The sequence below is a fragment of the Panthera uncia genome, chromosome E3 (genome assembly GCF_023721935.1).
Source record: "Panthera uncia isolate 11264 chromosome E3, Puncia_PCG_1.0, whole genome shotgun sequence".
Taxonomy (NCBI): domain Eukaryota; kingdom Metazoa; phylum Chordata; class Mammalia; order Carnivora; family Felidae; genus Panthera; species Panthera uncia.
In genome coordinates, this window is record NC_064815.1 from 30,924,261 (window position 1) to 30,940,522 (window position 16,262).

Below are 16,262 nucleotides of genomic sequence, written 5' to 3' on the forward strand. Positions count from 1 at the left end.
AAGAAGGCTGAGTCCTGAGCCCTTCCCCTCTGCCCCCTGCCCCGGGGGCTCCGGCCGGAGCGAGGGAGTGAGTCCTGCCCGGGGAGGGGCCCTCAGGCTGCCAGCTCTGCCTGTCTGGGAGGGATTTCCAGACAGGAGGGGAGCCCGGAACTCCCTGGCCGGGAAGGCGGTTTTGCTTTGGGCTCCTCCGGCGGGGGAGGGGGGGAACCACCTCCTCCTATAATTAGACCCTCTCCTGCAGAGGAAACCAGTGCTCTCTGAGGGACTCGGAATTCTTCAGGAGGAGCTAATTACCACATCCCTCACACCATTCAGAGCGTGAAACCGGTCCTCCTAACCACATCCTTGCTCACCCGTACGTGTTCCTTTGCGCAGGTCGGCGCTGGCCGGGCCCCCCCTCCCCGCCCCTCATCCCTGTTTATGCAGCCGGACGCGGCACCAGCTTCGCCCCGGTTAACTCCACGGCAGCCCTGTGGGGCGCACTCGTGGTGATTCCCGTTTCAAGGATGGGTAAATAGAGGCCCAGTCCCGTTAAGTCCCTTGCCCGCTGCCAGAGGGCTGTAAATGGCCCGGCCAGGGCTGGAGGAAGACCTTGTCATGAGGCCACCCCGTCCACTGTACCTAAGACCGAGATAATGCCAACTGTCCAAGGCGGGGAAACGTCCCCTCCCAGCCCCCGGCAAGGATTTACGGCACACTGCTGGCTGCCACCTCTGGACCACCACCGTCCTTTCTTTCCTCCTTTCCTTCCCCCACATCGAACAGGTCCGTGCTGACGGGGCTGGTGTGCTGAGCTCCGTACGTCGCCCAAGACTAGGACTCAGGACAAACTTCTGTGCAGAGGACACTGTCTTCGTCTGGTCCTCGGCTGGACTGCTCCTGTGGACGCCCTGGTGTCCGTCTCCCAGACCAGGAGAGTAGCGTGACCCTGGGCTCTGCCCCTCCCGTCCCTCAGGAGGGGAGGTGTGGCCCACTTCCTCCGCTACTGGCAGGCAAAGCCCTCACCGCCTCTGAGCCGGTCCACTGTCCTCCCTCCCAGGCCAGCCTAGAAACCTGTGGGCTTCAAACCAAGCCCCGTGGAGCCTGGGAGGCTCCGAGGGGCCCTCTCGGAGGCCGGGGTCCCCACACCCCCCGCGTCAGCCAACAGCGGCCCCTGGGTAATGATGCCTAGAGGAAGGATTCTGCTTTTTCTGCGAGGTGACTACTGTTGGGCCCGCGGTCAGAAGAGTCTTCCTCTAGCCCTGTTTTCACGTTGCTCTCCCGCTGAAGACGGTGGGACGGGATGACACTGCTTCTGTCGGCCGGCACAGGACACTCTTCCTTCAAGCCCCACCGAGACGGGGCCTCGCCCTGCTGTGGCTGGTCCGCGACTGCAGGCCTGTCTCCCGGCCTCTCTGCACCCTGGTGCCACAGCTGGAAAAGTGGCGGGCGACCCTGCTGTGGCCCCGGCTGTCCTGGGGGTGCTCCTTTAATTTTAAGGTTTTGTTTTATTTCTTTGAGAGACAGAAGTAGAGACTGGGCAGGGGAGGGGCAGAGAGAGAGGGAGGCAGAGAGGGAGAAGCAGGCTCCAGGCTCTGGGCTGTCGGCACAGAGCCCGACGCGGGGACTGAACCCATGAACGCGAGATCATGACCGGAGCCAGAATGGGACGCTTAACCGACTGAGGCACCCTGGCGCCCCAATCCCGGGGGTGCTTCTAAAGTGCCACCCTTAAGAATGATCTTTGCTCCTGGATTCTGGGGGAGATCTCCTCTATTAAGTTAAAATAAACAAGTAACTTCCCATCTGTTCTTAGTTTCCTAGGAGCTATTTCATTGAATTCTGGTGCCAACCGTGAGCTTCTCTCCTGTTTCCTGCCTCACTCACCGGAGGCCCCCGTGTTTGGATTAGCTTCTCCTTCTTGGACTAGAGGGCGGTGGAGGGCCAGCTGCCAGGAGCGTGCACTCTGGAGCCAAACTGCGTGCTCTCTAACCCGTTGTAACCTTGGGCAGGGTGACGTGCCGCAGGGGCGCCCAGGTCATGAGGTGGGCGTGTAGATCACACTCAGAAGAAGCACGTGCAAGAGACTCTGGCACCCGGTGTGTGCTCACCAAATACAGACTGTTCTCCTTATTGTCAGCGCCCTCTGGTACCAGCATACGTGGCCCCAGGAAGAGCCCATCCCACTGTGCTCGGTGCCCTTCTGTCTCCTCATCTCCCCCGCCGTGATCTGTCATTAGCCGTTTCTTCCTTGACCACCGTCTGCCTCCTCCACCTTCAGGACTCCGTGGGGACAAGGACCGAGTTGGCCTCGTTTACTACTGTGCCCCCAGCACCAAGAACAAGGCCTGGCATCTAGGAGGCACTCGGTGAACGTCTATGAGCGGATGAATGAATGGATGGGGATGAACTAGTTATCTCCAAAGCGCCCTGGGAGGGTTGAACGCGTGTAACCATCAGCACGGCGTCCGGCACGCGGGAGATGCCCCGGAAATGCCCCTTGTCACCGTATGCAGAGCTTACGCTTACTCAGCGTGTTATATTTAAGCGCTTGGGTGGGGGCGGGGGGACGCGGCTTACAGTCCGGGTTCCTCCCACCGACCTAGAGGCAGCGTCTCACACACAGAAGGAGCTCCCGAGATTCATTCATCCATTTCGGTTGTAATAATGAAGCACGAGTCCTGAGGAGTTTAGACGTCACCTACCACTGCCTCTCTGTACTTAATACTACCTGTAAGGTACTGAAAACACCTATTAAGAACCCAGGATTTGCATCACAGAGAGCAAGGAATATCGAACCCCTGGATAATATCCTTGGCCAAATTTACCTGACTTCTCACATGGCTTTATTTTTAAAGATCACACAGAAGGAGGAGGAGGAGGAAGAGGAGGGCAAAGAGGAGGAGGAGGACGAGGACGAGCAGACCAAGAACGCAGTGGACACGAGGCCAGCACACTGACTTTAGCGGAATCCCTGGTGTTTCACACCCTAATCCCCTCTGGTCGCGGTAGTTTGGGCTGGGTCCACGGTGTCCCCGTGGGGATGTGCGGAGGGATGGCAGGACGCATTATCACTGGATACGCAGCCATTGCCTGAGCTCACGTTGCCACCATCCCACCCTAGTGACGTCCAGAATGTCCGTGTGGCTCTGGGCTCGCGGACCTTCTCCTCCTGGACGGAACTGCATTTCTGTGGGCGGCAGTCACCCACCAGGGACCGACGCTGCTTCGGTATGTCCCTCAGCCCAGTGCCACCCCTCCTGCTCCAGAGCCACGTCCTCTACATGTGGGGACGGCCCCTTGATGCAGACGGTTAAACTTTTTCCTTAGAACTTTTGTTGAGACTTTCACGTCTTCTGGTCATTAGCGGATTTCATGTGATCGGCACAAGTAAAATGTCAAAAGAATGTAAAAAAAGGAAGGAAAACGTAGCTACGAGAACACGTGCCACGGGGCGGCGCAGAGCGCTGCTCTCTCAGGAAGGGGGTCGGTGGCTTGTTTCTGCTGATGGGCGGAGGGGGCCCTTTTGGGGGCTGATGACCGCTTCTCCCACGGCAAGTCCAACTGTCCGGAAACACGGGCCCCTCCTCTCCAACACGAAGTCCCGTGCACACCATTGGTCTGTTTGATTTCAGGAGATTCCCTGACAGGAAAGGCCGGTGGATTTTACCTTCCCCCTTTCTCCAGGATGGTCACACATGGAGGTGGGGTCATTTTTATCCGCAAGCACATTCTAATTAAGCCGAGCACCAGCGCAGCAGAGTGGAGTTTACGAAGCAAGCTGGGCTGGCTCGGCCGCGCCCTCCCGACCCTCGGGGGGACTCAGGGCCCTGGGAGGGGGGCAGCTAGGATGCTGTCCTCCGAGGGGCTGAGAGCTGCGCTTCTCGGGTTCTGGGGCTGTCGCTCCAAGGGTAAGTGGGGTGCTGGCAGAAGTGGGGGATGGAGTGGGACTGCTGGGGACTAATGGAGGCAAATCTTGGGGTCGCAGAGCTGAAAGCAACAGCGAGGTCATCCCTCTGTCTCTGGCTTTCACACATGAGGCAACGAGGCCCAGCGAGCCTGTGCGGCGGACCTTCCCGAGGCCCCGGCGCTGCTGGGCTCGGCGGACTTCGCGGGCTCGGCGTCTGGGCGATAAGACACCAACCGCAGACCCTCGTGCATTAGCGGGACAGTCTGCGGCCATGAGCTTGGAGCTACAGACCCAGCTGGCACCAGAGCTGAAGGGCCCCGAGGGCCTCCCTCTCTCGTGCGGATGTCTCCGCCTCTGCTTCCTCATCTGCCAAGTCTGGTCTGGACGCCTGTGGGCCTGCGACGGACACCGTGCGGAGCCCCGAGAAGGACAGAACGCCGTCTGGCGTGGGGACGACAGTGGCAACGACAGCGGCTTTGATAGTGACCGCGACGAGGAAGACCCCGCGGGAGCCCTGACGGTCTGAAGCCTCCAGACGAGGTCCCAGAGGTGAGCACCACACGGATGCCGCTCCCGCCTGCTCTTCCCACGATGAAAAGTGTAATTACGGCTGTAACCGTATCTAGTTTTCTAGACACCAGCTTGCCAACGTGCACGTCTGAGCCACCGCTGACCCTTCCGTGGGGGTCCAGGTCGTGCCTCGGGCCCCGCTGGACACACCCCTGGTGCTGGGGGCTGTTCATCCTCCCTTCCGGACTGATCTGGTGCTGCCTGCATCATGTGACGGGGGGGGGGGTGTGTGTCACTGGGCCACAAATATCATTTGGGTCCCCGGCAGCTGGAGCTGTAAGCTGACGAGCTGCCCTCCTTCTCAGACTGCAACCCGCCCTGAAGGCCGTCTGCAAAGGGGACATTGCATCTGGGGGCCACGACAGAGATGCTGGGAGACCCGTGCCACCTGCTCGGGGCAGCTCATGGATGTGCGGGGAGGACACACGCTCCCCACCACTGTCCGGGCCCGGTGCTGCCGGGACCCGCGTGCCGCCCGCAGGCCACACAACAGCATGAAAGGGGAACACTGAGGAGCTGCCCAAGACCGCCCACGTGGCACCTGCACCTGGACAGCTGAGGCCTCACAGTCTCTGCTTTCCTGCGACGCCCCAGTGCTGACCACGCCCACGTGCGCATCACACGCCACCTCGGTCATGTGCTCGCTCCCCGAACCCTTCTCTCTAGGCTTTGCTGTTGCCACCTGCTGGAGGCGGCGACGGAGCCACGCTCCAGCCCCCACGGCGCCCCGCAGCCTGCACTGTCCCTCCGGGGGGCGGTGGTGGTGAGGGTCGAGACTGCCGCAGGAGCCCCCACCCTGGCTGCTTTCCCTCCGCTCGGGTTCGGCCAAGGGCGGGAGCTGAGCCCCGCGGCCTGGCAGAGGGGGCGGGTCAGGACGCCATGGCAGATGCTGGGGCCGCAGGCAAGAACGACTCTTCAGACCCCGGCTCTCACGCATAGAATGGGGACGGCAGTCTCCCCACCGGCCCACCGTGCGGGTCTGATGAGAAACGTGCGAATCTCCCAGGACGGTGCCCAGAACCGGGGTGCGGGGGCGCCGAGGACGCGGTGTTGGGTCTGAACGACGGCCAGCCTGGGAAATACCATCTGGCCCTCCTCTGCCCTCCGGAGAGGGGCTGGCCGGGCTCCTGGAACCCTGGGAGCCGGTGGGACGTGTTCCTCAGCGGCCCCTTCGTGGCCAGATGTGAGCTTCATGGAAAGTGACCGTGGCCAGCGCCACAGAAGGAGCACAAGGAAGATGTCGGGCCAGCTCCCTGGACGGGCCTGCCCCCCGATATCCCGGGGCTTCTGCAGGGCGGTGTGAGCAGTGCAGCCCGGGCCCACCGTGGGGACGTGGGGCCTGAGGTCACTTTTGAGAACCCTCACCTAGACGGTTACGGAGCCTTCCTCCCCCGCCATAGAGGGGGAGCCCTCGTCCGTCGCCATAGAGACGGGTGTCCTTGACCCCACCGTAGAGGGGGGAGCCCTCGTCCCTCACACTGTAGAGAGGGGTGGGAATGGGAGAAGGGTCCTAAACGAGGCCATGGGAGCCAAGAGCTGAGCTGTGGTGGTCGGTGCTGCTCCCTTCCCCCCCTTGCCTGGTGGCTCACTGATAACTGGATACATGCGGGGTTCTCGTCGTGCAGCGGGGACGCTCCTCCCACGCCCCTGATCAGCCATCACGAACGGATGACAGGGGTGGGAGCCGCCTGCCTTGCTGACTACGAGAGGGAGCACAAAGAGAAGGTGCGACTCTTTCAGCCCGCAACACCCCTTCCCCGCGCCTCCCCTCCTCCACACCTGCGTCTTAGGGGGTAAGGCACGGGGCCCACGCTTCCGGGCTCACGTCCCCGTCATCTGTGCCTCTTCCGTCCCCGGGACCTGGGCTTGCAAACCACCTGCGCAGGGCGTGCGTAGAAGGCCAGACCCGGGGAGGCCCGAGTGGGCTCCAGGACGCGGAATCCTGGTCCCTGGCGGAGGGAGCGTGCGCTAGGAGCAGAGACGAGAGCAGGCGCCCGTTCCCCGGGGAGGGCCCTCCCGGCTCTGGGTACCTTTCGACAGCACAGGCCGTGGCCTCGTGGCTGATGGACGAGGAGTACGTGTGCCACTCTCCCCCCGGCAGCTCTCGCACCTGCACGGTGAAATAGCGGATGGGGGAGGCCCCGTCGCTGCCCGGGACCCACTGGAGCCGGAGGCTGCGAGCCGTCACTTCTGCCTGGGGCACCAGGAGCTCTCTGGGGGGGCGCCGGCCGCTCTGCAACCCAAAGAGAACAGAGCAGGGGCGCGTGAGAGGGCGCTTCTCCGCGAAGGCTCCGCGGGAGCACAAGCCCGGGGACTCGGCTCCCCACGGGATCAGACAACGTGGAGATGATTCCCGCACGTGGCTGGAGACCCCGGCTTGCTCCCGGAACGCGGCACTGTCAGCGCAGAGACAGAGAGAGGTGAGCCCACACGTGCCCCCCACACGACCACCGCCGAATGACACCTGGGCTCTTGCGAGCACCTCCAGGCCCCTCTGATCTCGGGCTCAGTGCGTCTGTCGTGCGGAGGCCGACCCGAGCCTGACACACGGCGGCGTCCAGCTCAGCGTCCCCGGGGCCGGTCACTGCCGCCCTGCGCAGCGGCGGCAGGGAACGCAGGGTGCACGGGGCCAGGACCCCGCTTCGGAGTGTGGATCGTTACCGTCCCGCGCCTCCTCGCCCATCGATTCCAACAGGGCGACTCCACACAGGGAGGGATAATTGTTTAATGGTTCATCACGAAGATTATTGATTCGGAGGAGCGTGCGTGGTGGGTAATAAAGCAGCGACTGACTGCGGGCCCTGCGGCGACGGTCTGCAGGAGCGCTTCCGTCTTACGCGGTCAGCAGTCCTCTCTCGGGGCTGGAGCTGGGGCTGCCCGCTTCCTCCCACCCCCTTCCCCCCTGAGCACAGCTCCCCTGGGCAAAGCTTTGCTGGGCCCCCTGGCTCTGAGCCCGGAGCACGGAGGGCCTGCGGGCCCTGGAGGAAATCCGCTGAGCTCCGTGGACCCCAGGCAGGTGGTGCGGGGGGTCAGGGCACGGGCTGAGGTGTGGGTGAGGCAGGTGGTGCGGGGGGACGGGGCACGGGCTGGGGTGCGGGTGAGGCAGGTGGTGCGGGGGGACGGGGCACGGGCTGGGGTGCGGGTGAGGCAGGTGGTGCGGGGGGACGGGGCACGGGCTGGGGTGCGGGTGAGGCAGCTGGTGGGGGGGATCGGGGTGCGAGCTGGGGTGTGAGCCCTAGGCACGTGGTGCGGGGGTTGGGGTGTGGGCTGGGGTGTGGACCCCAGGCAGGTGGTGAGGGGGGGTCGGGGTGCGAGCTGGGGTGTGGGCCCTAGGCACGTGGTGCGGGGGTTGGGGCGCAGCTGTGGTGTGGGCACACGTCTCCCAGCCCCAGCAGCTCCGCTGTGAACCAGACCAGAGTGCCTCGTGAAGGGCACCTGTGTTAATGCCTCCACTTGGATTTAAGTCACATCAGACTTTTAGCAAACCTGTGTCTTTCCCCGTGCCTTAGAAAGTGCTAGATTTCCCTACAGGGCTGCACGGATTCTGAGGAAGGCGAGAGGCTTTGGGAGTGGCCCTCAGGGCCCGGGCTGCTTCCCTGGCACTGAGAGCGCTGGCCGGACCGCGTCCCGGACGGGACGAGCCTGCGGACCTTGGCCGCAGCTGTAGGAGGGGTTCTCCCGGGGCCCGTCCTCTGTCCCAGGGCCCCGTGCTGGGGGCCATCGGATGGACCGCGTTTTGGGCTGACGGCGGGGCCCGCGTTTGCGTGGCCGTCTCCTCTACCTGCTTCACGCTCTGGAGGGCGCTCTGTGACCCTGGGATTTCTGTCCTCCAGTTAATAGCAGAGATGCTCGTGGGAGGAGGGGGCGAGCATCTCGGGGAGGCTGCAGCTGCTCTGGGGTGGGCGTCGTCATCTTTGGGGAACTGAGGCTCAGGGTTTGGGGTCACGGGACTCACAGACAGGGGGAGGGTTCAGCCTTCGAACCTGCAGCCAGAGCTGCCAGGGTCAGAGGCCCGGGGCGGTGGCCCCTGGGGAGGAGGCTGCTGAGGCAGATTCCAGAGCGAGGCTCGAGGGCAGGGGCTCGGTGAGATGGGAGCCCGCAGTGGATTTCTGTGGCAAGAGCCGTGTCCACGCAAACCACTGGATCCGTCTGGGCCCAACTTCCCCTTCCACAGAATCGGGGCTTGCGGCAGCGCTCTTGCCCCCAGGCTTGGTGAGGACAAACCAAGACGGTGCTTGGAACAGAGGAGGCGCCCGTCCAGACAGATCTCCCTAGGAGTGCTGGGCAGGAAACGTGCTTACCGAGCACCTGCTCGACTGGGCACGTGGTTTTGAACATCAGAGACCAAGCGCCTGCCTTCAGGGAGCTGCCCTCAAACAGGGGGGACTCAGTGCAGCCCTGGGCCAGTGACACAACCTCTCTAAGCTGCGTCTCTCTCTCGTTAAAGCTGGCACATTCATGCCTCTCTGGTAAATGTCAGGCCGTGTAGGCACCCTACGGTAATGTGTCCGGCTACAGGTGCGGCTCAGCGGGTGCTTGATAAATGCATGGGTCCTGGAGCCACCCAGGGCCCGACCCAGGAAGCCGTGGACCCAGCAAGTCCCCGGCTCCCACGCGGGGCCGTCTCTCCCTGCTGTGGCACCAGGACAGCAGATTCGGGTCTCAGGCCTTACCTCTCTTCTCAGTGGTGATGACGGTGGCCTCCAGCGGCTCCCCCCAGCCCTGCCTCGTCTTGGCCGACAGCCGAAAGATGTAGGCCGACTCTGGGGCCAGCTCCGTGGCCGTGAACTGCCTCACCGTGGCGCCCACCTCCACCGTGGTGAACGTGTTGGGGCTGCTGCTGGCCAGGCGGTAGGCGATCTGGTAGCCTGCGGGTGGGGCAGGAGGGCCACTCGTCAGTCACGCAGGCTCGCGGGGACCCCGCTTTCCCGCCACCCCACCACCCCGCCACCACCCTGCTTTGTCTCTCCTGCTTCCTTCCTCCTCGGCCAGCATCTGACTGGTAGATGTGGCGACACGTGGAGCCCCTGAGCGCGGGGCCCCATGACTCTCTTCCCCCTTCTGCCCTCCGCCACCCGCCCCTCCCCTCGCAGGCCAAGGGCCGTGCCTCCTAGAAAGTTCTTTCAAAGGCGCCCTTCTCACATCAGTGACTCGTCACCCTCCCTGCCGCCCGCCCCTCCTCTGTGCCTCCCGCCCCAGGAAGTGCCAGCACCCCACCCCTGGGCTAGGGGCTCCACCGCACAGAACTCTCCTGGCCGGGGGGGGCAGCGGGCTTCAGCGGCTCTGAACGTCTCCTGAAGTTCCCGGTTATCAAGGGATTGTGGTCGATCTGATGTTATTAATGATCACACCTCCCAACCAGGCTGCGCCGGGACTGCCTCCACACGTCCGAAGAGGCCACCTGTCGGACGCGGCCGGGGACCCCGCGCGCCCTGCCTTCTCTCGGGCACCGACGACTGCGCGTCCGTCTGCACTGGCGAAAACCAGAACCGGCGGGCGGGGCGCAGGGCAAAGCCCTCCTGGCAGTCAGGGGCGGGGGGCGGGCAGCCAGCAGAGCCCAACCCTGTGCCCGCCAGCCCTGCCTTCCCTGGCCTCCCGAGGGTGGCGCGGCCGCCAGCGACAAGGCCGCGGTACTTGCACAAGACCGCCCGCCTCTCCGTGAGAGACACCCTTCCGCCTTTGTCTTCCTTCTGGCACCTTCTTTGGCTCCACTGGAGACCGAGCTTACCGGCATCTTCCCGGTTCCCGCACTCGGTCTTCTGTGAAACCACACAAGGAGCCACTCTCGGGCGGCCACATGTGAGGGGGGGACAACTCTGTGTGATCAGCCAGAGAGCGCCCCTAGCATGAGGCCCCTGACCACGGCTGGCCACAATCGTCAGCACACACATTGGGGGACAGCAACCCCCCTGCCCTCTTCCCTCTGCCATTCACAGGCCTGGTATCTGCAGGGCCTGGAGCTCGGGCCCCTGACTGGCTGTCACGGCTGCGGTTCTGCCTCCGATGGCGCCTTCTCCTCGCCGTGACAACCAGCTGTCCCCAGCTGCCCCGGTGGCCTCCTGGCTCTGGCCAGGGTGTTCTGCTAGACGCCTGTCCTTTCCCATTCAGTGACCGACAACCCAGAGGGGCCGAGCCCCCCTTGTCCGTGCCCTGTGCCCCCTTTCTCTCCCTCACACGGTGTAGGTGGGGAGCCTGGGGTTCGGGTGCCGTGGGAGCCTGGTCCCTGTCCTTTTGAGTCTCCTAGGCACCTAGTATCCTGAGGGTGAGGGCACCGTGGTCACTGCAGCCCCCTCATGGGGCTCTCCTGCTGACCTCCTGGCAGCCTTGCCCCTCCGAGCCCTCGCGAGGGCCACAACAGGTAGCCTTCGTATGCTCGCTGGGTCACGAAGCAGTACAGCTCAGACGGGGTAAGTGGTCCGCCTGAGGTCACACAGCAAGTGACCAGAGGGGGTGGGACTGGAGCCCTGAGTCTGTCTGGCTCAGCCCACGCTTTCCACTGAGTCATATACTGTTCCTGTGAATAGAACACCTCCACCTCGACCTTCCAGCAAAGGGAGAGCATCCCCTTGCCAAATCCTGGCTACTCGAGACCGCGCATCCCGAGCGCCGGCAACACATGAGCGTGTCTCCAAGGGAAAACAGCGTGCTGCGGCGTGACGAGCACGTGCTCTGGGAGCGCACCTGCCTGGGTCCAGGCCCTGGGAAGTCTGTGCTGTGCGACTGCGAACCAGTACGGTGCCCCCTCTGGATCTCAGTCTGTTAGGCGACGTGGGGCGGGGCGGGGGTGGGCGGGTGCTGTCCGGGTTGCCCTTTGGTGCATGCTGCATACTGAGCCGGGCACAGAGTGGGCACCGAGCGCGGCCCCTCCGTTACCCAACGGCCCCTGCTTCCTGGGCCGGGACTGTGCGTCTAGGGCCTGCGTCTCTGGCTTGCTGCCTTGTGGCTGGAACTCGTCCTCTTGTCTTGGAATTAACATTCATCTAGGAAAACTCCGAGCGTTAAGCTGCCTTTCTTTTTTTTTTTTTTTTTTTTTAAACGAAGGCATTAAAATGTTATATTGAAACATTTTGTCATTACTCTTCGGGTTTTATTCTACTCAACACGGCTCACGAATAACACAGGAGTGCAAGGAAGCACTTTCGAGACAGTCACCTCCCACCCAGGCCCCAGCTGGCAGGTCCCCTCTGCCGGCTCCTCGTGTGTCTTTCCGGTGAGAATCTGAGAGCACGGAGACACGAGCCCTGCCTTGCTAACGAGAGCGCACGCGGTAGTGCAGGGTGCATCCGGGCTCGCGCCCGGCCTTCCTCGGTGGCACCTCTGCGGTTGGCATGTGCTCTGTCAGAGGTCTGGTCCTTCCAAGGTTTTCTCGTCTGTTTGTGGTTCTTCTAATACGCATGCCTGACGGTCACAATTTCCACGAGGTCAGTCCCTGGTTCTTCCTAGACTCACGGACCCCGTGGACGGTGTTGAGGTCAGCACACCTTCCCCTCTGGCCTGTGGGCCACGCGGCGTCTTTTAGTTACGGTACCGCTTTTGTTTCTCTTCCGGTCTTGACCCTCACCCACTGCTATGAGAGTTATATAAATCAAGGCTCTTACAGCTCCTCTAACCTCGGTATGTCCCCCTCTGGCTTTTGTGAGTCGCGTTCTCATTTTTATCTTGTGGGGATTTGCAGCGGAACTACGGGTGAACAGCAAATTTAAAGCGGCACGCAGGGTAGATCAAAGCTCGGGAGGAAACCAGACGCCGTTCCAAGGCAGCGCTGCCCGCGCGGGGACACGCTTCACGTACAGAGGCTGATGTGAACCTCGCGTGAGACCAGGGTCAGCCAGGGGCCTTGGTGACGATCCCTTCTTCCACCTGACCACTGGAGGAGAGTGTGCGCCCAGCACAAAAAGCACCTGACCGATGTCATTAACGTACGCGTATTCCTAAACTAGAGACAGAAACTAAGGGAAGAAGGGTATCTTCCAAAGACAAACTGAGCTCGACAGTGAAGCACAGAGGCCACGCTGGCAGCCACAGACATTACGCATAAGAACACGATCAAACATAATGTTTTCAAAACCTCCAATATCCCTGCTGGTGATGAAGAGCCACCAGCCCTCCTCGAAGAAACAGAAACTAACTCCGCATTAAAAGCAGGCTTGGGCCCTGTCCAGGTACACACTGGATTTCTGTGTAGGATGAGCTGGACAGCTTTTGTCTCGACGGCATGAGAACACAGGCCTGCACCTGAGAGAGTAAGGAGTGGACATGACCCCCTCGCACACGCTCTCCCAGCGTCCGTATCCAGAGCGGGCAGATACCTGGCCATGGACACACACGTCTTGGGAGACTCCCCAGGCGGCCCGGAGCCCAAGGCTGCCCTCATCTGCAGCGGCGGCCTTCACTCTGCACGTGACATCTCGGATGTCCGGAGGTCCTGAGCCAGGCTTCAACCCCAACACGACTCCCGGCTCCTCATGTCCAGCCGCTGGAGCAGAGCAGCACAGGTCACCCCCAAGATGCCGTTTCCGCATACTGATTACTTTGGGTTAAAGTTACCCAGGAATAGCCAGTGCGAGAAGGACACCGTGACCCTCCTCTCTCCCCCTGCGAGCAGGAAAGAAGTCTCCCACGGGGAAGGTGCCCTCCCCACAGCAGGAGGAAGAGAGGCCCCCTTATCCCGGACGCGGGCAGTCTAGGGCCTAGATGGCGGCATGAATAAATCTTGTTACTTCTTCACTAATTTAGTAGCCCAAGCCCAGACCCTGTGGTCTTGTCAATTCTTCACAAATTTATTGCTTCTTCGTCTCAAAGGCATTAAAAACTGCCGCTTTGGTCACATTTGAGCCTCTGATCTTTGGGGCTCGTACACATATAAAATTAAATGTTTCTCCTGTTTCATCTGTCTTTTTAAAGAATTTTTTAATGTTTTATTTGATAATTTTGAGACAGACAGAGACAGAGCACAAGCAGGGGTGGCGCAGAGAGAGAGAGGGAGACACAGAATCCGAGGCAGGCTCCAGGCTCTAAGCTGTCCGCACAGAGCCCGACGTGGGGCTTGAACTCACAGACTGTGAGATCATGACCCGAGTCGAAGTCAGATGCTCAAGTGACGGAGCCTCCCAGGGGCCCCTCCTGTTCATCTTCCTTATGTCAATTTAATTCTTGGACCAGCTGTAGAGCCCAGAAGGGAAGAAGGGAGAAGTCTTCGCCCCTACACTATGAATAAAGAAAACAATTAGCCCCCACTCACTAGGGCCAGTGTATTTCAGGCACAGGACACGTGTCACATCACAGTGGTCAGTGTTACCCCCGGGGGCGGGAGGGGGCACAGGAGCAGAGGACGGAGCTCGGCCTTCAGCGTTAGAGCCACATTCTGCCCGGGAGGCCCTGCTGTTTCTCCTAGCTCCCTGCTCTAAAATGGTATAATTCTGGTGACTGGAAGAAAACGGAGACGAATGGAAAACAATCTGGTCACTCTACAGGTCACCTGCAAGGTGACTGTGACAATCTGGTCACCTGCAAGGTGACTGTGAGGGACCGGGGGAAACCGCAAGGCGTTCTGGACAGCGAGAGGCTGACCCGCGTGCCCGGGCAGGGGGGAGGTGATGCCAGCAGAGCGGAGAGGCAGAGACTTCCAGGGCCACGGCTCCTCCAGAGAGGAAGAGTTGTTTCAGAAAGCAGCCAGAAAAACCGGGGTTGTGTGCAAAAGCCCCAAGGTGCCTGCATCGGGAACGAGGTCAGGGCGGTGCCTCAAGTCCCTGGCAGCAGGGCCCGGGGTCAGAGCGGCCGCGAGGTCCGGGGGGAGCGCGACAACCCACCGGGAGCCGCCCTGGCCCGGCCGCAGGCGGGGCCCCGAGGATGGGTAGAGCGTGCGACGGGATGGTCGGCAGGTGACACGAGGACCAGGACTCTCCGGATGTCACGTTCCATGGGCGGCGGTGGGCACAGAGCTGGCTAAGCAGGGCAGATGCCAGAGGGACGCCCGGGGGCTCTGCGCACTCAAGACACTGTCTATTCCCGGGGTGCCGCGGCCTGAGTCCTGAGGGGCCCGGTCGGCTCCAGCCTGGCCTGGAGCGAAGAGCTTTTTCGGGAGGCGAGCCCAGGAAACACGGGGAGCGGACGGCAAGCACGATGAGGCAGTCGCCTTGCGGGTCCCCAAGGCTCTGCCTAATGGGAGGCGTGGAGAGGGCTGCTGCGTGTTCCCCCCGACTCCCAGCGGTCACAGGCTGAGGGCTGCTGGCGGGCAAATCCCCCCCCCCCCCAGAGGCCCGGCCCCAGGGCAGAGGGTGCAGCCCGGCGGGGCCCCCGGCAGCTAAGGCCCGGGCTGCTGGCTGGCCGCGGGCGGGAGAGCCTGGGCTCTGAGGGCCGATCACGCCCAAGGCATCTGCGACAAGGCGACCTTGCCGCCCAGAGGTCACTGATCTCAGGGACCGCTTCTGGCCATCATCCTTCTATGCATAGGGACTTGAAACAGAACTGATTTTTCTCCAGATGCAGGCTTTTTATTTGTGTCTCCTCGCCACATCCCGAAAGCCTCATTTCTTTTTTTCCCTTCAGAAACTCAAGCTTTAGTGGCTGCGTAATATTCCCCCGTGTGGGCCGGCCGCTGGAGGCGCTACCAGGACTGACTGGGACGGGGGGGGGGGGGGGTGTCCGTGGCGGGACCGCCCTGGGCTCCTCTGCCGCTGAAGCACGGAGGCGACGATGCCCCCCTTCCCACCGCCACGGCAACGGCTCTGGCGCACCGCGTGCGAACCGCAAGGCACAGCGCTGCCCCCCGTGTGCAACTGCAGGACACGTGGGCTGGTCTGTCTGTCTGGGACCCAGCTCCTACGCGAGCCACTGGGGAAAACCCCCAGCCCGCGGGGTACGTCCGTCCTTTCCCCTTATTCGCCCCGAAACTGGGCTCATACCCTCTCGTCCCCGTTCCGTGGCCTGGTGAACTGAAGACTGACACCTGTGTCTTACGCTGAAGTGTCCTGAAGACGTCCTAGACTCAAGGGACACTAGAAGAGAGCCTTCTGTGCCGAAACGGCGAGAGGAAGCGGCTGAGCGTCCGTTCTTGCGTTTGCGGAGAATAACGAGCTAGAGTGCTGCGGGGTGAGGGCTTTCGGTGGGAAAGGCTCGTTCTGTAATTACAGCTGCAGCGAGGTCAGAAACATCAGTGTGTTGAGTGTCACCGTGCAAGGGCAGAAGGCTGCGGTGGGTGTGAGGAAAAGAACAGAGGAGCCAGATCAGTAGTAGGAGTGAAACGCGGCCCGAGCAAAGTCTGATTTTTAAAGTGCTGGGTGAAAAAGAATACAGGCATCCAGAGGGGCAAGGCCAAGTACGAGCCACACTGATCCAAGGCTAAGATGAAAACCGCTGCGTGAGAGACGCCTGGGAGGTCTCTGATTATGCCCAGAAGGCGGAGAAAACAACGTGCATCTAGAAAATCACAATCAGAAGAGGGCGTGTGCCTCATGCTCCAGACAAGTTCTAGAAGCATCAGCTGCGCGAGACGCAAGAGGAGGTTCTAAGATGCTGCTGTCGCTGGGAGCCTCCTGGGGGATCTCAGCTGCCTCGCTCGGACGGGGTGACTGCAGGCTGACACCCGGAGCCCCCTGTGGGACTTGCGTGTCACGTGGCTGGTGGTCACAGGCTTCCCGGGCAAGCGAAAGGGACCAGTCTGAGAGTCGCCTGCTCAGTGACACATCCCTGGGCCCCGGGAGGCACCCTGCCCAGAGGCCGCGTGGCTTGTTGGTTTTACGGCTTACCCGTGAGGGCTGGGGGCAGACAAATGCAACCGTGGATCAAAACTATGTATTTGCAA

At 62.0% G+C, this 16,262-nt stretch overlaps 1 protein-coding gene across 1 annotated transcript in view; it reads right to left on the reverse strand.

The window, feature by feature from the left end:
• The window catches only part of SDK1 (sidekick cell adhesion molecule 1), a 526,124-nt gene that overhangs the window by 75,687 nt on the left and 434,175 nt on the right, over positions 1 to 16,262 (reverse strand). Inside the window, 3 exon segments of the mRNA XM_049639338.1 lie at positions 6,490 to 6,680; positions 6,682 to 6,692; positions 9,133 to 9,327. Of these exon segments, the coding sequence (XP_049495295.1) occupies positions 6,490 to 6,680; positions 6,682 to 6,692; positions 9,133 to 9,327 (397 nt within the window).